Genomic DNA, 20,944 nt, shown 5'->3' on the forward strand with positions numbered 1-20,944 from the left:
GCAATATAAGTACCTATCACTCCGCCTCCTGCACACTCCTATCCAAGGGTCTGGCAAGTTAGAAGGTTCTGAAGCCATCAACAGTTGGAATAGAGGCAATATAGGTAGTCAAGAGCATGGGCTTTTCGGTCAATGAATCAGGCTCTACCCCTTGTTCGCTCTGTGACCTTGGCCAGTTAAAGTTCTCAAAATTCCAGGTTCCCTATGTGTAAAGGTAAGGTAACTCTTTCACATGCCTCATAGGGTCGTTGTGAAAATTAAATGCAATCACATGTGAAAAACATGAAATCTGGTGGCATAGTAAGTTGCTAAATGGTAGTTCCTATTCCTATTAGCTGGTCTAAGGTAGCAGTGTGGAGTAAACATGGTCTTCCTGCCCTATCCCAATGAAGAAATCCCTATGAATGACCAGTCTCCTCAACAGGACTCCAGTGGCTGACCAAGGGCAGGGTAATGGAGCAGTCTTCCTCAGAGTCAGGCAATAAAGGGGTATTAGGTCTGTAGATAAGCTAAAAAACATATATGCACATATAGCTAAGAGCCTATCTGCTTTTTATAATCATCATGCCAGCAATGCAAAGCAAGGTCAGTAATAAAATACTCCTTCCCACTGGGGTGGCCTACACCGATCCCTTTGGTGCATCACTGCCCAATGATCAGCTCCTGTCATAAATATTCCTTGTATTTCATCCTTTGACCCCTCAGCAGCAAACAGAGGCCTTAGCATATGATAGTTCTTGATGGATCTATGACCTTGGACAAAGCCCTTAGCAAGCCTGGGCTCCTAGTTTCTCATTCAAGATGAAGTGGCAATACTAGATGACTCAGGCCCTTCTCACTCTAACAGCCCACAATCTTACAATTAGACAAAATCAGGTGCACTTCCCTGTGACTCAGGGGCCAGATCCAAACTTAGCTCCCCAAGTCCCAACGGAACTCAGAGCACCAGGAAGGGACTGGGTTAAGGGGAAGGCTGCTCGGTGCTCTCAGGTTCTACCTCATACCTCTTTCCACAACCCTGCTATGTGGCCTGTGAGCCACACTTAACCTGCTATGCCTCAGAGATCCCATCTTCAGTGTAAAAGTAACACCGTCCACCCCACGTCCCCGACGCTGGCCGAGGCCACCTCCTCACAGGGATGTTTACAGCTGGCACTGTAAGTAGGGCGTGCTGCTGGGATGAAGTGTCATGGGTGAGGAGGTGTAAGGGAAAATTACAAACCAACCAGCCTGTCTAAATAGTTTCTCTCTGTGTAACCCAAAATGGCCATGCATGGCTCACCATGGTCTGAAGTGGTGGTGACCGCTTCCTTCCCACGCAGAGATTGAGTTCCTACAGGGTAGGAAAGAACAAGATCGAAATTCTACAGAGGATATTTCATCCAGGATGGCTTGTCCCAATATAGCATGGAGGCAATTTTCTAACTTTTCCCCTAAGGCATCACTGACTCGCATCTGCTCAAAGTTTAGAAAAGTTCGCATCTCTATTGACTCATGGCGTTCAGTGAGCAGATATGACCCTTCCACCAAAAAGAATATGAAGTACCTCACAGTATTTTTGCAGTGACAAGTACTGAGAATTAGCAAGCTGCATTTTTTTTTCCAGTTTTTCTTAGTAACTTCATTGGCGTTAACCCGACAGTTTCTGTACTTTTAAGAGCAAGTCCTAGCAAATAAAATTTAGACAGAAAGGGAGGAGAGGGCACAGGCAAAGGCGGAAGATGGAAGAGATATTTAAATTTATCAAAATAAAGTATCACAACTTCACTCTTTACTCCTCAAAGCATGGTGTTGCATGTGTGTGTTTATGAGATGTATACCCCGTCTACTTCCAAGGCCACTTTACGAATAAACACAGAATGAGGACCTTCAGATCTAAGCAGAGACTGTAGTTGACTTCGAGAAAATTGGAAAGAGCCAATGACAATATCTGGGCAGGATGTTTAATTTCAGTGTCTTAGCAGCAGAGGCCAAAAGGAAAATACTAGGACACGTGGTTTTGCTATCAAACATTAAAAAGCAGACACACTCACCTCCGGAAACAGAAACAGAACCATTGCCGATGAAGCACCTTGTCTCAGTGCTGGGTCCTGCCTGCAGCACACCCCTCCACCCTCCTACACCTTTGTGTTCCAAGCAGACAACGTGGGGCGACAGAGCAAGGCGACCGGGAAAGCTAATTTTAAAACAGGGTAAAAATGGACTGTACAGCTAGGCTCCCTGGGGCCTCCAAGTGCGGTTATTGCTCCTCTTCGCAAAGGGAAAATTTAAGAAAGAACAACGCTTTCGTTGCCATGGAGAAAACCGTAGGGATGACCACCCATCCCCCATCCTCAGCTCAATTCTACTGGCCATGATTGACCAAGGCACCTGCATCAGAGAGATGGGCAGACATCCAGAAGGCCAGCTATGGAAATAAATATCCAGGGTGTGTTTTTATATAGATATTTTAAATGCACACAAGCCCAGACCCATCCTCGGCTGCTAACGTTAGTGGATTACTCATTCTTCCTTCCAATCACGTCATGTGCGAGATTCCAGGTGGCCATGGGGTATTTGCTTAGAACGGCTACTGCTGGTTTCCCTGCAAGCTGTTTATTTTTCCAGGCCTCAAGTCATTACATCAGCCAGCGGTTTCTAGTCGGGCCAACAGTGCTGGCTTTGGGGGTGGGGGAATCCAGCCAGGAGGTGCAGTTGCCTCAGTGACCCCAAGTCCCAATCATAGCAGCTATCCCAGCAGGAACTTCCTGGGTGAGGGAGGAGCAATCTAAGACATGGCCAAGGGGCCTGAAGCAGGCCTAGAAGAGCAACACTCTGACACTGGTAGGTAAAGGTAGGGAAGCTGTGAACAGCTTACCTGTGATAGGTAAAGTGTTTTGAGCTCATGCACGAGGAGGCCAGGGTGTTACTTGCATGGTAAAACTTAAAAGAAACGCATTTCCACCCTGTGTCTGTGCTGAAGGCTGTGTCTCCAGGGAGCAGAATCACCATGAGCCAGCCGCTCCATTCAATGATGTAGAGAAGGAAGCGCTGTGGGTCTAAGAGACAAGGGAGGAAAGGCATGGCCCTTTCTGATTTAACTCACAGGGCCTGGGTCTAGGGCCTCCTTGAAGTCCTTGATCAGATCATGAAAGAAGTTAACTGGAAAAAAACAGGGACAAAGGAAAGAAAGAGATGACAAAACAAAGAGGGAAGCCATGCCACTCCACTCCACTTGAGGCCACAGAGTCAAGCCACTAGGGCAGAAGGAAATGAGTGGTGGGCCTTGGGAACATTACCATGGTACACAGAGAAGAGTTACATGACCATATTTCCTGAGAGATTATATTTGCCCAGAGGAGAAGGCATGGAAGTTTGTCATATAGAAACAAAGAAGCAGATCAGAGCTGTAGGAAAGTGCTTGCACAGAGTCCAATTTAGAAGCATGAGGAGATGGGATGAAGAATTAGATGAAACCTAATTCTTGTTATTTATTTAATCTCTTTATCATCTATAACATGTAGATGATTAAAAAATATTTTAAACACTAGGTATATTAAGAAATGCCTTGGTGGCCAACCCCTGATTAAAGGAAAACTTAGCAATGGTTCATATTTCCTTATAAAAGCAGAATAGAGGCTCCATCCAACACTCGTCTATAGGAAGATGCTGCTCTCAAGTTCTAGGGTATCAGCTTGCCAGGTATGTGGTCTTCCTGAATGCAAAAGAAATTCCTAGTGCAACGGAGATGCAACGGAGGAGAGGTTCGATGGAGGTGAAAACTGAAGAGAAGACCAAAGAAGTAAATCTGTCAATGCTAAACCTGCCAGGTACTCAAAAGGCGACACTGACCATAGTGAATGACAAAGTCTTAGAAACAAGGGCCAAAACTTCCAGGAGCAGAGAGAAAGACTGGGAAAGTCTGCAGGCATATGTGTCATATTATTGCAAAACTTCAGCTGCCCAGTGGAACCTTTCCAACATCAACAGTCCGCCGGCCAGAAAACCAACCTGGCGTCACAGGGTCTGAGTGTGAAAAAAGGATGCTTGGGGTGTAAAAGAAACTGGGATAGTCTTTTTGCCCCTAAGAGACAGCTGAAAAGAAGAGCTCTCACCCCAGTGGGCTTCACGGAGTCTCACTGCAACCTCCCTGGGGATGCAGGCTAAAGCTCAGCTGAACCCAGGCTCTTCCATCAAGCTCTAATGAAAAACTGCCTCAGGTGTTTGGCCAAGAGGCTCCAGCCCCTACCAGAGCCAAATATCCAGACATAAGTGATCATTAAGGTATATCTGACTTCCCATTAAACCAAGCATAATAACGTGAAAAGTGGCTAGCAGAAGACATAAAGATATCCCACCAAGAGTCACCAGTGTTTTGTTGGGTTTAAAAATTCATTTATGATGTACCTACTATGTGCCAGGCATTACACAGATGCTCTTGAGTCCTCACAATAAAATCCTGCAAGGCATTAAAACTGTTTTTTATATACAAGGAAATCGAGACTCAGGGAAGTTAATTAACTTTCCCAAGCTCACCAAGGCTCTTGGTGAGAAGCTAGCATAGGAAACCAGGTCTATAGGTTTGTCTGACACCAAAGCCCATGCTTTTGCCATTACGTGGTTTGTCTCTACCACATGCAAAAGACTCCCTACACCCTGCCTAAGAAAGTCAAACCTCAGGATGCTTTTTTGGCAACCCGTTGGTGGGAGCATGCACCAGAACAGGATGCTAAAGCTTTGGAAAAGGTTTGTGTGAGATGGTGAAGAGCCTTGTGAGCTGCCTCAGAGCTCCTGTGCTGATGCAGGCTTACCTGGGCATGTCAGGAAGCATCCTCCTGCCTGGTCTATGAGAGGGGCCAGAAAACTTAAGACATCCCCATACACACACTCCCATCCAAATGCTTCTATTTCAATCATATATGCCAGAAGCAAGAAATCTTTTCTGTAAAGGGTCAAATAAGAACTATTTTAGGCTTTGCAGGCCATACAGGGTCTGTCACTATTCCACTCTACTATTTAGATGAAAATGGTCGCAGACACTACATAAATATATGGCTGTGGCTGTGATCCAACCCAACTTTATTTTCAAAAACAGGCAGATGACCATTTGACAACCCCTGTTACAGGCCTTTGTGGCACCATATCTTACATACATAATTATATCAGAGGTTGATAGGCATTCAATCAGTATTACTAGTTGATCATGGTGGAGAAAGTCCCAGTTCAGTAGGAGATTCCTAAGTTATCAATCTCTAACAATTATCCCTAGTCTCCGTTTCTCCCAGAGAACCAACTGTTAGGTCTCTCCCACCTATCCTGTCATATACACTAACCTTACAGATATAACTGGGGTCAGCCAGAGAAAAATAAATGTGGCCAGGTCACCCCAACAAAATGAAGGTGGATGAACCTGCCCAGAATCCATTTCTCAACGTGACCCTATTCTCATCCAATTGGAGAGTAGAAATGAAAGCAGAACTTCAGCGGAAGCAAAGATTATCAACTGACTTTGACATCACCACTTTACTACATGCAGAGCATGATGCCCAAGAAAACAGGCATTCTATTCCCAAAGATAACTAGTTTTCTCCAGCCCAACCACTTCTTAGCTATGAATCAGGACAAGTCACTTCCTCTGTCTCAGCCTCTGACTCTTCATCTGCAAGATGGAGACAAGAACAATAGCTATTTCATAGGGTTACGGTGAAGCTCAAGTGAGATGACAAATGCAAAGTTCCACAGGACCTGATACAAACTAGCTATTATGACAGTACTATTCTAATTTTACTGATAATGATGATGGTGATCTTTCCTACTCCATCCTTCCGCAAAGCAATCAAATGCACAGGTAAGTGAAAAAGAAATTCAACAAAGCAATTGTTAAATGCCAAGTGAGTGTCTCAGGCAAAAAGTGCTTGCTGTATATTATAATTTAGAGAGCTCACCTTCCTGTCCTCCATTTGGTCACAGAATGAGAATTAACTCATGGGGGCCTCGCAGACCTTCCATTGCCTCAGGGACTAGGAGACCAGTTGCAAATGTTACTTCCAGCACCAAGTACTACAGACACCAAAACCACTTCTATTTGACATACATTTGCCTAACAGGAAAAGGGGAATGGAGGGGGATCCTAAGAAGAAGCCGAATAGATCCCTTTGCTTAAGGTGACAATCATAAATTCTTTCTGATATAAGAATTTTTACAATAAGCACTATCATTAATATTCCCATTATTCCTACCAATAATAATGATAATAACAAATACATGTACTTACAATTTATCAGCTAGCCAGGCATCAGTTGAGTGCCATATAGACATTAACTTAGTTAACTTCTAACCATAGTCCTTGAGGGAGAGACCGTGATCCCATTTTACGAACGAGAACTGAGGCTCAAGGGAATTACGTGACTTGACTGGGGCCACTAAGTGTTGGAGCTGGAATATGAACCCCGGTTTCACTAATTCCAAAGCCTGTGCTTTAACCACTGCACTATTCTGTCAAAGACTGATCCAAGGGAGTTCACAGTCTCCTTTCATTCCACCATCCAACTTTTATCAGTGAACCAGACACACGAAAAGGCAGTGACCAGCCCAAGTCACAGAGGAACTCAACTAATAGCTTTTGAATTCACCTCTTGCACTATGTCATTCCTTGCACTCTAATGCCACATCACCACCATTAGGACAGAGCTGGTGCACAGGTCAACTTAAAGGGGACCAATGACAGGACACTCACTAATTAATGGTCATGTAAAATTCTGCCTGCTGGTTCAAAGTCATGTATCTTTTTTTCATAGACTTGCCACCTATAAGGAAAAGATGATATGGCTACATTCAACAATGAGGCATAAATTATGCAGAATGGTATTTCTCATAACAAAGCCTTAGGTTGAGAAGATGATCCTCCTTCAAAGAGATACAGATTTGGCTTGTGAACACATTTTCCTGTTGATGAACATTTAGTCTTTATTGATAGTAAATGGACTTTACTGACTCTGGTCTTTACTGATATTAAATAGATTCTACTAAAAAAATCCTACAGATATGATCATCCTTCAAAAATTATCACCTTTCTACAAGGGGTTCAGCCAGTGCCCAAACTTGACCACTCACAAGACCCCCAACCAAAAGATCAGACCAGAAAAGACATGACTGTAAGTAGCTATTTAGAGCCTTCAAAATATACAGAATCGAGCCCCTCCAGGCTTGAAGTCCAACTTCTTTACATCCAGACATTCTTCTTTCGAATTCTTCTGCATGGTATATGGAAAGTTAATCAAAATATTACAATGTACAGTCAAAAAATGTGTTAAAAGTATCAATGACTTATGAAAAATTATTTCTGAGATGATAATTGAAGAAAATTAAAGCTGGATGGGATTAACGCATCCAATCTCCTTATTTTATAGCTATAGAAATTGACAACCAGACAGATTAAATTATTTTCCCAAACCCACACAATGGGAAGTCACAGAATCATGGGACAAAGAAGGAGAGATTGGGGCCAGAAGCGGTGATTCACGCCTGTAATCCCAGCACTTTGGGACTTTGGGAGGCTGAGGTGTGTGGATCACGAGGTCAGGAGTTCAAGACTGGCCTGCCCAAGATGGTGAAACCCCGTCTCTAATAAAAATGCAAAAAAAAAAAAAAAAATAGCCAGGCGTGACGGTGGGCACCTGTAATCCCAGCTACTCTGGAGGCTGAGGCAGAGAATTGCTTGAACCCGGGAGACGGAGGTTGCAGTGAGCCAAGATCGCACCACTGCACTCCAGCCTGGGTGACAGTGAGACTCCAGCTCAAAAAAAAAAAAAAACAACAACAACAAAAACAGAAGGATAGATTGGGTACATATGTAATCCAAGGAAGGTTATTTACCTGAATTTCTTATGTTGGTGTTGTTCAATTTGGAGTCCTTGATCACCAAGTGCTTAATCCATAGAGTTGGGGCTGTGATTTCTAGGGGTGGGGAAAAGGAGAGAGAAAAAGTCCGGTCAAAGAGACTATGTGAGTGGAAGCGTAACCTCAGACTTCTTCATAGCCATTTTTCAAAGTCTGAGGCATTGAAGTGTCAGCTCTTTCCCACATGCACTCCTCCCAGTTCCCTCCCTTCCTCACAACGGAAGCTCCTATCCCCAACAGCTCATAAGAGCCGATCAGGGCATCCTGTGCTGAGAGGCAGAGTGGTCAGAGTTCAGAGGCTCTGAGCACTCCATCCAGGAATAAAAATATTATCCCAGGAGGTAAGAAACATGGGCCAAGCCAAGTCCCTCTCAGCTGCTTCCCTGGGAGAAGATTTAAAGGAGATAAATCAACAAACCAACGCCAAGCAAACCACAGAGACCATTCTAGAGGAAGCGGCTGAGCCGAGATTGTTCCAGATGGGAAAGAAAGGAGTGGGTCTCATGTGTGTTTCAATCCCCTTTCTAATGGCTTCTCATGTACAGAGGCTGAATTCCTCCATCCAGAGAGCACCAGGGTGCCTCCAGGTTCTCCAGGATTTGGTCACCCAGTGAACAGGGGGAATCCTAAGTGACCCTGAGCATACTGTGGAGTGATCTTCAGTGACGGTACTGGGGAGGTCTCCCAAGATGAGATAGTCTCCTTTCCTCACCTGACCTCCCAGGGTCCCAGACTTGTCAATGATCCAGGACCTCTGTGGATCATAGAGACATCTAAACTTACCGACATGAACTTACATACCTTCCCATAAACAAGCTGACTGCAAAGGATATTGCACATTTCAGTCCTCCTCAGAGCTGAGCCTGTGCTAGGGACATCCACAGCCACAGTGTTAACCAGTGGCATGATTTCTTTTTATTCTTCTGTCTCACTGTCCAGTCTCATGATCCAGGGCTGGATCCACTTAGCTAGGAGCTGCTCAAACTTTGCTACATATTGCACTAAAATCGAAACCTTATTGTCGTACTTCATAGACTTCGCTCTCCCAAACTTGCAGTTCCTCATCATGAGAATATGGAGTACTCAGTATGGTACACTGAAGAATACAGGCCCTGAGCACCTCCAAATGAACCTTCTGCACCCCACGCTCCTTCTATCCTTTCTCTGTACCTCCAGAGACTTCCAGCCTCTCTTTTGCCACCACTCACAATTTCTCTTGACCTAGAATTTCTCCTCTCCAAAATGTCCTGCCTCAACTCTCAACGTCCCTACAACCTACACAAACCAGTCCCACCGGCCAATCTCCTTCCTGCTGCTTTCCTCACTGTATCCCATCAGTACCGCATGCCCTTCTTATCCATGCCAGCCCCTTGCCTGGAACACCCAGACTCCGCCCCTCCACTTTCAAGATCCCACCCATGTCCTGGATCTTCACAAAAGCTGTTCCCAGATCATGGTCATCTCTTTCTTCTGTAAATGTCTATAAGAACGGAGACCAGGTAATTTAACATATAAGGCTCTCTAAGAATTGCTGCTGCCTTGAGAGCAAAGGATTACATCCCAAAACCTCCTTTTCATCCCCCAGAGAGCCTCACACAGTGCCAGGCACAGAGTGGGCATTTGTAAGTGCCAATTAATTTACTGAAGGGACACTACCGGTCTGACTATCTTTCTCAGCTATGATTCCTGGGACTTGGCAGCTCCAAGAGTCTGTCCAGGCTGTGTTATTGTTGGACATCAGAAGACAGGCAGGAAGCCTGAGAGAACAGAGGGCCCTTCCAGAAGTGGAGAGTATACCAGTTCCTGGGAGGATCCGCATTTTTTAAAAGGTTAAAACAACCCAGTTTACACTGGGAAAAATTGAAATTAAAAAAGAAAATAATAATAATCAAACTTAAAGAAACATCCAACGTTAAGACCTTTCCCAAACCTGAAAATGAGTGGGAGAATGAAAGTCAGAAGTAGTGCAGGAGCTTACCATCTCCATCGAACACCGGCTGGGTCTCCATCGTGGGCGTCGGCTTAGACCCGTCATCTGAATTGAGGGTTAAGAAGAACCGAAAGGAGACTACCATTATTGAGGTAAATACTATCTACTCTCCAGCACTGTTGAATGGTTGGGGTTTGTACAAGGCCCGGCCAAGTCCCAGTGAAGAGGCCAAAGGTAAAGAAACAAAAGAAGAAAAGAGCAAGAAGGAAACGAGAACCACAGAGAGACAAAACAGTAAAACAAATCCAGGTGTGTCTCACCATCCCAAGGCATGGCTTTGGGAGACCGTTTCTCACAAATCAGAGGCTACCAATAGGACTCTGCCAGCCCTTGTTCCCACAGGAAAACTGGGAGGCAGTATCTCCCTCTCAGCCCTGAGTTACGGTCAGGTATGTTAGGATAAGGTTGGGAACCCTTATGGCATCAAATTCTGGTGTCCCCAGCTTTTTTCCTGCCCTAAGACTACCAGCTCAGACCTTTTTCTAGTGGCCCTGATTGAAGAGCTTATGGAAAACAAGAGACCTGTGTGCTATTCACTTCCAAACTCCTAGCTGTTTCTCCACTGCCATCTGAAAAAAGATGAGAAGGCAGGAAGATCCATTCTCTCTCCAGCACACGGAACTGAAGAGTCAGGAATCATTAGAATACTTCTAGCTGTGAAATAGCAAACACCCCAATTCCCAATAAGAGGGAGGGCGAACAAAATGGGAGAGGACATGGGACTTTGCAGAAATCACCCTAGGCTTGCTTTGAAATTTGTAACACCGATGACTGGAGCAGGGAGCTCCCAATAACAAAGTCCTAATGCTTATCATTCTAATAGTGTTTGCAGCCCTCTCTGCACAGCAAGAACATCTGCAGGTCAGGAGTTAGTGCAGGCTTTGTTTATTTACCTTCCAGGACTTTGAGTTCTTTCAACAGGGTCCCCCAAAACCTTAGCTTAGAGCTGTGTCTCTCAACTTTTTTCCATTATCACTCAGGTAAGGAGCATTTTTAGGCAATTACTTTTTTCCTAATCATCTCCCTAATGAAATTTTAATAACTCAAATAAACCATATATATATTTGTGCTTCATATGTAAAACGAGTCTGTGTTTTTCATCCCCTAAGAAATAATTTTTCCCCCTTAGAGAAGGCTGGGCGCAGGTATCTTTGTCCCTCTTAAGAACACATAGTTTAGAGATTTCTCTTCGCTTCTCTCTCCATCGGGGGAGGGAAGGAGAGCACTGTTGTCTCAGGTGGTTTGATGATTACACCATGCCTCTCTTCTCAAGACCCCTTAGAGGTCTTTTAGGATGGAACACTATATTCTCTGAGCATTAACTATTTATGCAGAATGCAAGGTCTCAGATAGTCTCTGTGACGCCACTCAGATCATCAGTAACAACAACCCTCTACCACTTGGAGCTCTCAGTACCTTTGGCCGACTTTCCTGCATCTTACTGGGGGAGGGAGAGAGAATATAGAGTCCTGATCTCCTTTTTGCATCAACATCTCACCCCTGGGATCTTAAGATTCAAGAGCTATGGAGACTCTAACCCTTGCTAGAGGCTGAGGCCAGCAGCTGAGCTGACAGTTGTGTGACACCTGACCCTGCTATTATTCTCATGTGCTGACATCAAGACCCAACTCTTGCAGGGGCCAAGGTGATCCTGAATTACCTGACAATCATCCCAAGTAATGAGATGTAGCAGGAAGAGAGGAATATCTATGCTGGATATCTTATTTGCCTCAAACTAGAGTCCAAACAGGCATTTTTTCATGCCAAACTGTGAGTTTGATCTGGAAGTCATTGAGGGAGGACAAACAGAGAACAGAGCCACACAATGTCATTTTTTTAATAGCATCACTTCCCCTGAGTCTATTAACACCTCTTTCCATTGAATTCAATGAGCCACTGAATTGAGTCTTTTGGCAGCTGCAATGCACATTTGGTTGTGCCTGCCGGATACAGAGTTCACCGTCTAAATAGTCCAGCACAGTGTGCTCAGCCCCTCCACACAGGGTGGCTTCATTTTAGGAGTCTTACAGGCTGACAGAGGGAAAGTGAAAAATCAAACATTCCAAAAGGGACAAGTGAGAACTCAAGTGCATGTGGCTTATGCAATATTTTAATATTCAATGTAGACATTAAAATCCTCCCACATTACAAGAGCCATATCTCTTCTCTGGAGCAAGAAAACTGAAAACATTCTGTTTATTTCTCCCATCATCCATATGAAAATCTTGGACTGCCCATCTGGCCCAGCCATCAGCAAAGAAGGTCTGCATTCAAGGAAGGCAAAGAGCGTTTTCTGGGGAAGCTTTGCACTTTTGCACATCAAGGACTTCTGCTGGTTTCCCAGATGCAGTCAGAGAAGCCCATAAGGCATAAAGCCACGTGCAGGGAGGGAATCTTCCTGCAGGGTAGGGTCACTGAGGGTAAAGAGATACAGCTGCTCTGCCACAGGGAGGTCTTAAATGGAAATCTTTATGAAGTGAGAAAAGACAAGGTGCCCCACTGCCAGGAGCCACCTGTGAAATCCAGCATGCTCAAAGGCTGGGAAGCCAAGCCAAAGCGTACAGCACCCTCTAACCATCATCTCCGGGCACCTGGGCTTCTGGCTTCTGACCCAGCAAATAAGCGTACCTCTTCTACCAAACACAAGTCCAAGGCCTACGTCCAAGGTCTACATCAGTTCTGCTTCCAGGCAAGCCCTGGATCAACACCAGGCCGCACACTGGGCCCTGGGGAGAGAGCAAAGTTTCTATGTATGCTTCTGTCTCCCGGTCTCAAAGGGAGTCACACTCCAATTCCCCCTTCACGTCTAATAAGTTTACATCGAATACATCTAACACCCTGGATAAGTTGAGTCCCTCCTTTTACTTCTCTGGATAGCAATATCCTCTTCCAAAATCGAAGGATGCCTGACTATAAAATTCTTGGACACTGTGTAGGTGTAAACATTTTAAAAGCCTACTAAAGGGCATCTGTAAATTCATGAGTGCAAACCATCTTATTCAACTGCTTACTTTTAAAACTGGGTTTACAAAATTAAAATCCTATCAAAGTTTTTAAACTGAAAATAAGGTAAACCTTACAACTCAATAACAAGCAAACTTATTTAAATATGGACAATATATTTTAACAGACATTTCACCAAAGAAGATACAGATGGCTAATAAATACATGAAAAGATGCCCAACATCATTAGGAAGGTACAAATTAAAACCACAACCAGATACTTCTAAACAGTCACTAAAATGACTAAAATAAAAAGATAGACAATATTAAGTGTTGACAAAGATGTGGAGGAAATGGAGCCCTTGTTCATTGCTGGTGAGAATGTGCAACTGGGCATCCACTTTGGAAAAGAATTTGGCAGTCTCTGTAAAATGCTAAACTTTTCAACCCCAAAATTCCACTCTTAGGAATCCATCTAGGAGAATAAAACCATGTATAGAAATATTCACCACAGCATTATTCGTTATAGCCTCAAACTGAAAACAATCCAAATGTCTATTAACTGGTGAATAGATAAATTGGTAGAATACTATTCAGCAATTAAAAGGAATGAATAACTAATACATGTGACAATTAGATGAAGACTCTCAAAAACATTATACTAACTGAAAAAATTCAGATGTAAATACCACATGTTGTATGATTCCATTTATATGAAATGTCTAGTAAGGCTGAACCTATAGACACAGACAACAGATGTGGGGGTGCCTATGGCTAACGGTAGGAGTAGAAAATAACTGCGAATGGATTCAACGTTTCTTTAGGGGGCGATGGAGACGTTCTCTGGTGACAGGTGCACAACACTATGAATTTATTAAATCCATTGGGTTGTACATTTACAATGGGTGAATTTTATGGTATGTAAACTATACTTCAATAAAGCTGTTAAAACCAAAAGGGGGATGTGCCAAAGTCATCACAAATGAATCATGAGGCGGCAGCAGCCAGATTATTTGAGTGGTCCTTAATTTGGGGAAAGACTCTTCCGTCTGTTTTAAAGGAAAATGTATCTGAATCTGTATATGCATGTGATGATGTTTGGTGCATATTCTTCGTGATTCTTTTGTACCTCAGGGAATATTTCTCTTTAATACCATAATAATTTTTCAGATTAAGGGGAAGAGGATAAACACTGAGAAAAAAAAAAAGCCAATTCAATGATTGTCCTTTTTCTTACAAGGAGGGAGTAAAAGGCAAATTTGGAAACATGAAAACAAACAAGGCAAACTGAAAGAATCCTCAAGGAGGATGTCAAGAGCAACAGTAATAATAGTATTACCACATTTTGCAATACTCAGTTCCTGGCAGGTAGCTTTCCTTATCTATCCTCAGCACCAGCCAGGGCAGAGGGAAAAAACAGGCAGATAAAAAGAGAATTAAGTAACAATGCAAGTACGTGATTTGCTCAAGGTCCCAGAGGCAGCAAGCAGCTTTGGAAACCGCCTGGTCCCAGAGCCCTGGCATTTGGCCTCTGGAGACTCCCCAGCCCCCAGTCATGCCTTGTCCTTGCAGGTGCAGCCCCAGAAAGTTGCAGCCCCCACATGGGCTCTGTGAGCCTATACAGACAGTGGGTTTGTGTGACAGCACAATTCCTTGCCCTGAGAGAAGGCCTGGCCCACGCACATACAGCTGGAAGTCACTTCGACCCCCGATGACACTGTTCAAAGCCTCCTCTGTTTGGCTTTTTGATTCCTGATTGACATTTGCTGGCGAGGAGAGATAAATGCCGGGCTGAGGACAATGTTGATTCGCTCGGACTATTCTCAGGGAAAGACTTTTCAGAATAACAAACAAAACAAAACAAAAACCCAAAAACATTGGTGTGCTTAAGGGACTGAATAGAGCCCAAGAGGTCCAGGGACGCAGGGCCAGGCCTTTCAAGGGGCTGGCAAGTCCATTGAGGAGTTAATTGTTTGGGTGTACAATGAGTTTATTCTGGCCACATACAAAGAGCTTTCTCTTCCAGGTCCTTCAAAAGCAAATGTCTCAAAGGGGCCAGAGGAGGAATCTGTATTAATGGCATCTCTTGGGGTCTCCGAGACTGAGAAGCCTTGGAGAATGAGGAAAAAAGAAACCACTTCCCCCATCCTGAGATCTGGAAGGTCTCTCAACAATCCCAAGTCCCTTCAATTCTTGGGCTCTCCCCAAACCATGTCCATCACTGGTGACCCTCCCTCAAATTCTTTCAGGCTGCCATTGCCCATCTTTTAAAAAGACATGGAGATAAACTGCAGCCTGGTAGAAGTGCTGGAAGGTTCTTACTTGGAAGGGACCACATTTATTCCAGAGCCACCATCCCCCCTCAGACTCAGTGTGAAAGTGGAGATGACTCATTCTGGACATCATAAGAAGACAACTGTGCCTGTTCGCCAGAGTCCCTTAAGAGTCTTCCCTGAACCACACCCGGAGGATGGATGGAATGCTAGGCCACCTCAACATTTCCTGAGATGCATGATCCATGACCAGCGAGGCTCGGAAATGGATGGTGAGCTGTCCTGATTCTGGTCCATCAGAGCAAAAGTGGTCAGGTATTTCATGTTCTTTCCAAAGCAGGAGGTCAGTGTTTTTTGTTTTGTTTTGTTTTGTTTTTCCATGTACTACCTGCATATTCCCTCCCAAAAGAAGTGAAAACAAGCTGAAAGCTGCCTTTCTGCAGGCAGTTCCCACAGCCTCAAGCACTACAGTTCCCTGAATCAGAGCAAAAACAGAAGGCTGGGGAAAAGGGATGGAAGAGGAAGAGGAAGCACCAGCAGCGGAGGAGGCTGGTCAGGCCTGGGTTCACACAGAAGACTCGGCTAATGTTTTTTTAACTTTTTATTTTGAAATGATTATAGATTCACAGGAAATTGCACAGATAATATAGAGAGGTCCTGTGTACACTTCACCCAGTTTCCCCCAATGATAACAGCTTTACAGTTAACATAATGATATAGGTAAGCCCTTATTTACCTAGGTGGCATAATTGTAGTACAAAATCAAAATCGGGACATTGATATGGATATAATCCATGGACCTTATTCAGATTCCACCAGTTTTACGTGCACTCATATTTACGTGTTGTTCTCTGCAATTCTATCCATGTGTAGACTAGGGTAATCACCACCACCATCAGCTTAGAACTATTATGTCAATCTTCCCTGTGTCACCCTTTACTGTCACACTTTCCCTTCTCCACCCCATTCCTCCACCTGGCAACCACTAATCTGTTCTCCATGTCTATAATGCTGTCATTTCTGGACTGTTATATAAATGGAATCATGCATTATATGACCTTTTAAAATGGGCTTTTTTCATGTTGCATAATGCCCTTGAGATCCATTCAAGCTGTGGTTGCATATATCAACAGTTTATTCCTTTTTATTGCTGAGTATTTTTCCATAGTATAGATGGATAAGGGATCCCACCTTATTCACAGCAGATACCTTTCAAGACCCCCAATGGATGCCTGCAACTACGGATAGTACCAGACTCTATATATCCTGTTTTTTCCCATACATACATACCTATGATAAAGGTTCATCTATAAATTAGGCACAGTACAGATCAACAATAATAACTAATAATAAAATAGAACAATTATAACAACATACTTTTATAAAAGTTATGTGAATATCATCTCTCTCTCTCTCAAAATATCTAATTATACTGTACTCATCCTTCTTCATTTTGCAATCTATCCACTTGATAACAGAGGCGGCCCCAAGTGACAGGAAGGGTATGCTGGACAAAGTTATGATTCACATCCCAGGTGGGAGGGAGCAGGACAGTGCAAGATTGCATCACACTACTCAGAATGGCTCACTTAAATTTACAAAAATTTTTTTTGAGACAGAGTCTCTCTGTCACCAGGCTGGAGTACAGTGCTGCTATCTCAGCTCACTGCAACCTCCACCTCCCAGGTTCAAGGGATTCTCCTGTCTCAGCTTCCCTAGTAGCCGGGACTACAGGTGCGTGCCACCACGCCCAGTTAATTTTTGTAGTTTTAGCAGAGATGGAGTTTCACCATGTTGGTCAGGATGGTTTCGATCTCTTGACCTCGTGATCCACCCGCCTCAGCCTCTTAAAGTGTTGGGATTACAGGCGTGAGCCACCGCACCTGGTCACAGATTGTTTATTTGTGAAATTTTCCATTGAATATTTTCAGATCATGGTTGACCACGGGTAGGGCAGTACTACTGTCCCACAATTTGTTTCACCCACTGAAGGACGTTTAGGTTTTTTTCTACTTTCAGCTCTTACAGATAAAGCTACTTCTTGTTGATGTACAGGTTTTCTTGTGTGGCCATACATTTTCATTTCTCTGGACTAAATGTTCAGGAGTGCAACCACTAGCTTATACGGTAAATGCATGTTTAGTTGTTTTTCAGAAACTTCCAAAGTGTTTTTCCAGTGTGGCTGTACCATATTACATTCTTGCCAGTGATATATAAGAGGTCCAGTTTCTCAGCAGCCTCACTATCATTTGGTGTTGGTACTATTTTTTATTTTAGCTCCCCTAATAAGCATGTAGTGACATCCTGCCATGGAGTTATTTCGCATTTCCTGTGGCTAATGATGCTGAGCCTCTTCTTGTGTGCGTATTCACCCTCTGTTTGTCTGCCTTGGTGAAATGTCTATTTGTGCATTTGGCCATTTTCTTTTCTTTTCTTTTCTTCTTTTTTTTTTGAGACAGGGTCTCACCGTCACCCAGGTTGGAGTGATGATCCCACACACTGCAACCTCCACCTCCCAGGTTCAAGTGATTCTTCTGCTCAGCCTCCCGAGTAGCTGGGATTCCAGGTGCACCACCATACCCGGCTAATTTTTGTGGTTTTGTTTGTTTGTTTGTTTGTTTGAAACAGAGTCTCACTCTGTCACCCAGGCTGGAGTGAAGTGGTGCGATCTTGGCTCACTGCAACCTCCACCTCCAGGGTTCAAGCGATTCTTCTGCTCAGCCTCCCAAGTAGCTGGGATTCCAGGTGCACCATCATACCCGGCTAATTTTTGTGTTTTTTTGTTTGTTTGTTTGTTTGAAACAGAGTCTCACTCTGTCACCCAGGCTGGAGTGAAGTGGTGCGATCTTGGCTCACTGCAACCTCCACCTCCAGGGTTCAAGTGATTTTCTTGCCTCATCTTCCTGAGTAGCTGGGATTATAGGCACATGCCACCACACCCAGCTAATTTTTTTATTTTTTTTTTTTTTTTTTTTTTTTTTTTAGTATTTAGTATTTAGAGTTGGGATTTCACCATGTTGGCTAGGCTTGTCTTAAACCCCTGGCCTCAAGTGATTCATCCACCTCAGCCTCCCAAAGTGCTGGGATTACAGGTATGGGCCACCATGGCCAGAGCTCCATTTTCTAATTAAACTGTGTTTTAATTGCTGAACTTTAAGAGTTTATATATTCTAGATATGAGTCCTATGTTGGATATATAGTTTGTAAATATTTTTCCCAGGCTATAGGTTCTTTTTTTAATTATCTAACAGCAGTTTCTGCAGAGTAAATTTTAAAGTTCAATTTATATATATTATTTTATCTTTTAGATCATGTTTTTGGTGGTGAAGATTTTCTTTTGTTTTCTTCTAAAAGTTTTAATAGCTTCACATTTTACATTTAAGTCTATGATCCATTTCGAATTAATTTTTGGATCAGGTCTGAGGTTTAGGTTGAGGCTTTGGGGTTGATTTGTTGATTTTGTTTGTTTAGTCTGTGGATCCAATTGTAGAGCACCATTTGTTTGTGAGTCTGTTTCTGGGTCCTCTGTTTGCAGAGGAACAGATTTATACGTCTGTTCCTCCACAAATACCACACTGTCTTTAGAACTCTAGCTTTATACATCTTAAAATCAGGTTAAATGGGCTGGGTGCAGTGATTCAGGCCAGGTGCCGTGGCTCACACCTGTAATCCCAGCATTCTGGGAGGCCAAGGCGGGCAAATCACCTGAGATCGGGAGTTCGAGACCAGCCTGACCAACATGGAGAAACCCTGTCTCTATTAAAAATACAAAAAATTAGCTAGGCATGGTGGCGCATGCCTGTAATCACAGCTACTCAGGAGGCTGAGGCAGGACAATCGCTTGAACCTGGGAGGTGGAGGTTGCAGTGAGCCAAGGCCCCGCCATTACACTCCAGCCTGGGCAACAAGAGTAAAACTCTTGTCTAAAAAAAAAAAAAAAAAAAAAAAAAACCAGGTAAAATTATTCCTCCCACTTTTTCTTTTTAAAAATTGTTCCAGCTATTCTAGTTCCATTGCCTTTGGTAGAAACTTAAGAATACACAGCCCTTGAATCTCACATCTTTCTTTCTGCAGGTACAGGATTGGTGCAATGGTACCTGAGAGTGACGGTTCCTCAGCCTTCACCACATGAGCTCTGTGGCCCTCCGAGCTGGAGGCAAGGGGTCAGAGGCAGGCCCAAGGCCTGTCCACCTGTGTGCCCATATCCCTGCCTCTCTCTAAGCTGCTGCGCCACACTGGAACTTAGGCAGGGAGCAGAGAGCAAACAAACATATTCTCACTGGCTTGACCAGCTCTGAGCCCTCTCTCCTGGACTTCAGGGGCCCCACGAAGGCACTAGTCAGAGGGCGCAGGATCCTGGCAGTGGGCTTTGCTCAGCTCAGGCAGCCCCCTCCTCGGGGCTTTCCTTAGAGGCTCTGGTTACAAGAGCTACCATTCAGGGCTATTTGGAGGGGCCACCTGCCTTCCCTCCCCCACAGAGGTGGTAACTTCCCTGAGCTTACAGAAACCTGTGGCTCCCCTGGGAGGCTTTTCCTCCACCTGACGACAAAAAACCTCGATCATCAAAGGCTAAGAACCATTAGAATGTGAGCTCCATGAAGTGAGGCCTGGAATCTTACTGTTACACTCATCCCTGGGCCCTGAGTGACGGTAACAAGCCTGACATTTAGTAAGTTCTCCAGTAAATATTTGCTGAGTAAAAGAACCAAGTCTAAAATATCGATGGTTATTAATACCACCAGGGAGTCAAATGAATCTATGTCTAAGAGGCTTTTTCCAGATCCCTAAATCTTATTTTCTCTCCAATCCTTGGAGAGGAGGATATGGCAGGAAATCAAACTCTCGGTCTAGTGCTGTTCATGCGTAAACTTCTCTTTGGAGACCCTGGAAGACGGGCCAGAATGGAGGGGGTTGAGCAGATGGAGCCAAGTTGGCGGAGCAGTTAGCTGTGGGAAGGAGGGAGACACCGTATATGTGTGAGCACACAAGCACAAGCCTTCTGAGACTGACCTCTGCGAAGCTGGTATACAAACATTCCAGGCTTGGTGGAGGTGCCTCGGAGAACCAGAAAGCAAAAGAGCTGCCTCTCTCGGGCTCGGAGCTGCTCAGGCACAGTTCTGTTTCAGCAGGCACAGAATCAGAGCAAATGCTTCTCCACCAGGAAAAGCCACGTGAGCAGACACCAACACGATGGAGGCTGCCAGCTGCCCATCTCCAACCAAGCCCAGCCCAATGGCAATGCTAAGAGATCAGCTACAGAGTCAGCCTCCCACACCCCCGTGGGTGCTAGGGGAAGAGAAAAAAGAGGTAGCAGGGAAGAGGTTTAAGTCACGTGAGAAAGAGTGACGTTTCACATGTCCAATGTCCCTCGACAGCCAGCCCGACACGGCTCTGCCAGGCTTAGGGCAATGAAGCACCCCTCCTTCAGGTGTGCTAATGCTGCCTGAGGGCTGAGGCTGCAGCCACACAGTCCCTTTCATCTGGAATGTCTGCAGCCATTGCCCCTGTCCTAAGCCTGCTCCTCAGAGCTGCTACATTCATTGCTTGAGCGACAAGGTCTCCAAGTTGGCAACAACCTGTATACCCAGATCTAAAAATAGAGACACAGACAGGGACCTTAGAGAAATAAATATGACTCACTTTTTACTTGGAGCACATACTATGGAACAGCCAGGGGGAGATTTTTTTTTTTAACTCTGCAAATTAAAGGTGGGTTGAATTTTCAAAGTTCTGCCCCTCTTCAAGACTAGCTTGACAAATACAGAAGCCCTTGCAGAAAAGTTTAGCAGAGTTTGTGAGTGTTTTTATTTTTCTCTTACTTTTCTTAAACAACTAACTCTCAGACTTCTTATGGGGAAAA

General features: G+C 44.2%; 1 protein-coding gene across 7 annotated transcripts in view; it reads right to left on the reverse strand.

Annotated features, from left to right (window-relative positions):
- The window catches only part of SMOC1 (SPARC related modular calcium binding 1), a 158,412-nt gene that overhangs the window by 39,492 nt on the left and 97,976 nt on the right, over positions 1-20,944 (reverse strand). For 4 of the 7 annotated variants that reach the window (XM_032245778.1, XM_032245777.1, XM_032245776.1 and 1 more), the window contains exons 6-7: positions 9,857-9,946; positions 7,855-7,935 (exon numbers count right to left, since the gene is read on the reverse strand). In XM_032245778.1, the coding sequence (XP_032101669.1) occupies positions 7,855-7,935; positions 9,857-9,946 (171 nt within the window). The remainder of the gene's footprint in view (positions 1-7,854; positions 7,936-9,856; positions 9,947-20,944) is intronic. The other 3 variants (XM_032245780.1, XM_032245779.1, XM_032245775.1) reach the window with 1 other exon arrangement.

This window comes from Sapajus apella, unplaced genomic scaffold (assembly GCF_009761245.1).
Source record: "Sapajus apella isolate SASKATOON/1434 unplaced genomic scaffold, GSC_monkey_1.0 scaffold59, whole genome shotgun sequence".
Taxonomy (NCBI): domain Eukaryota; kingdom Metazoa; phylum Chordata; class Mammalia; order Primates; family Cebidae; genus Sapajus; species Sapajus apella.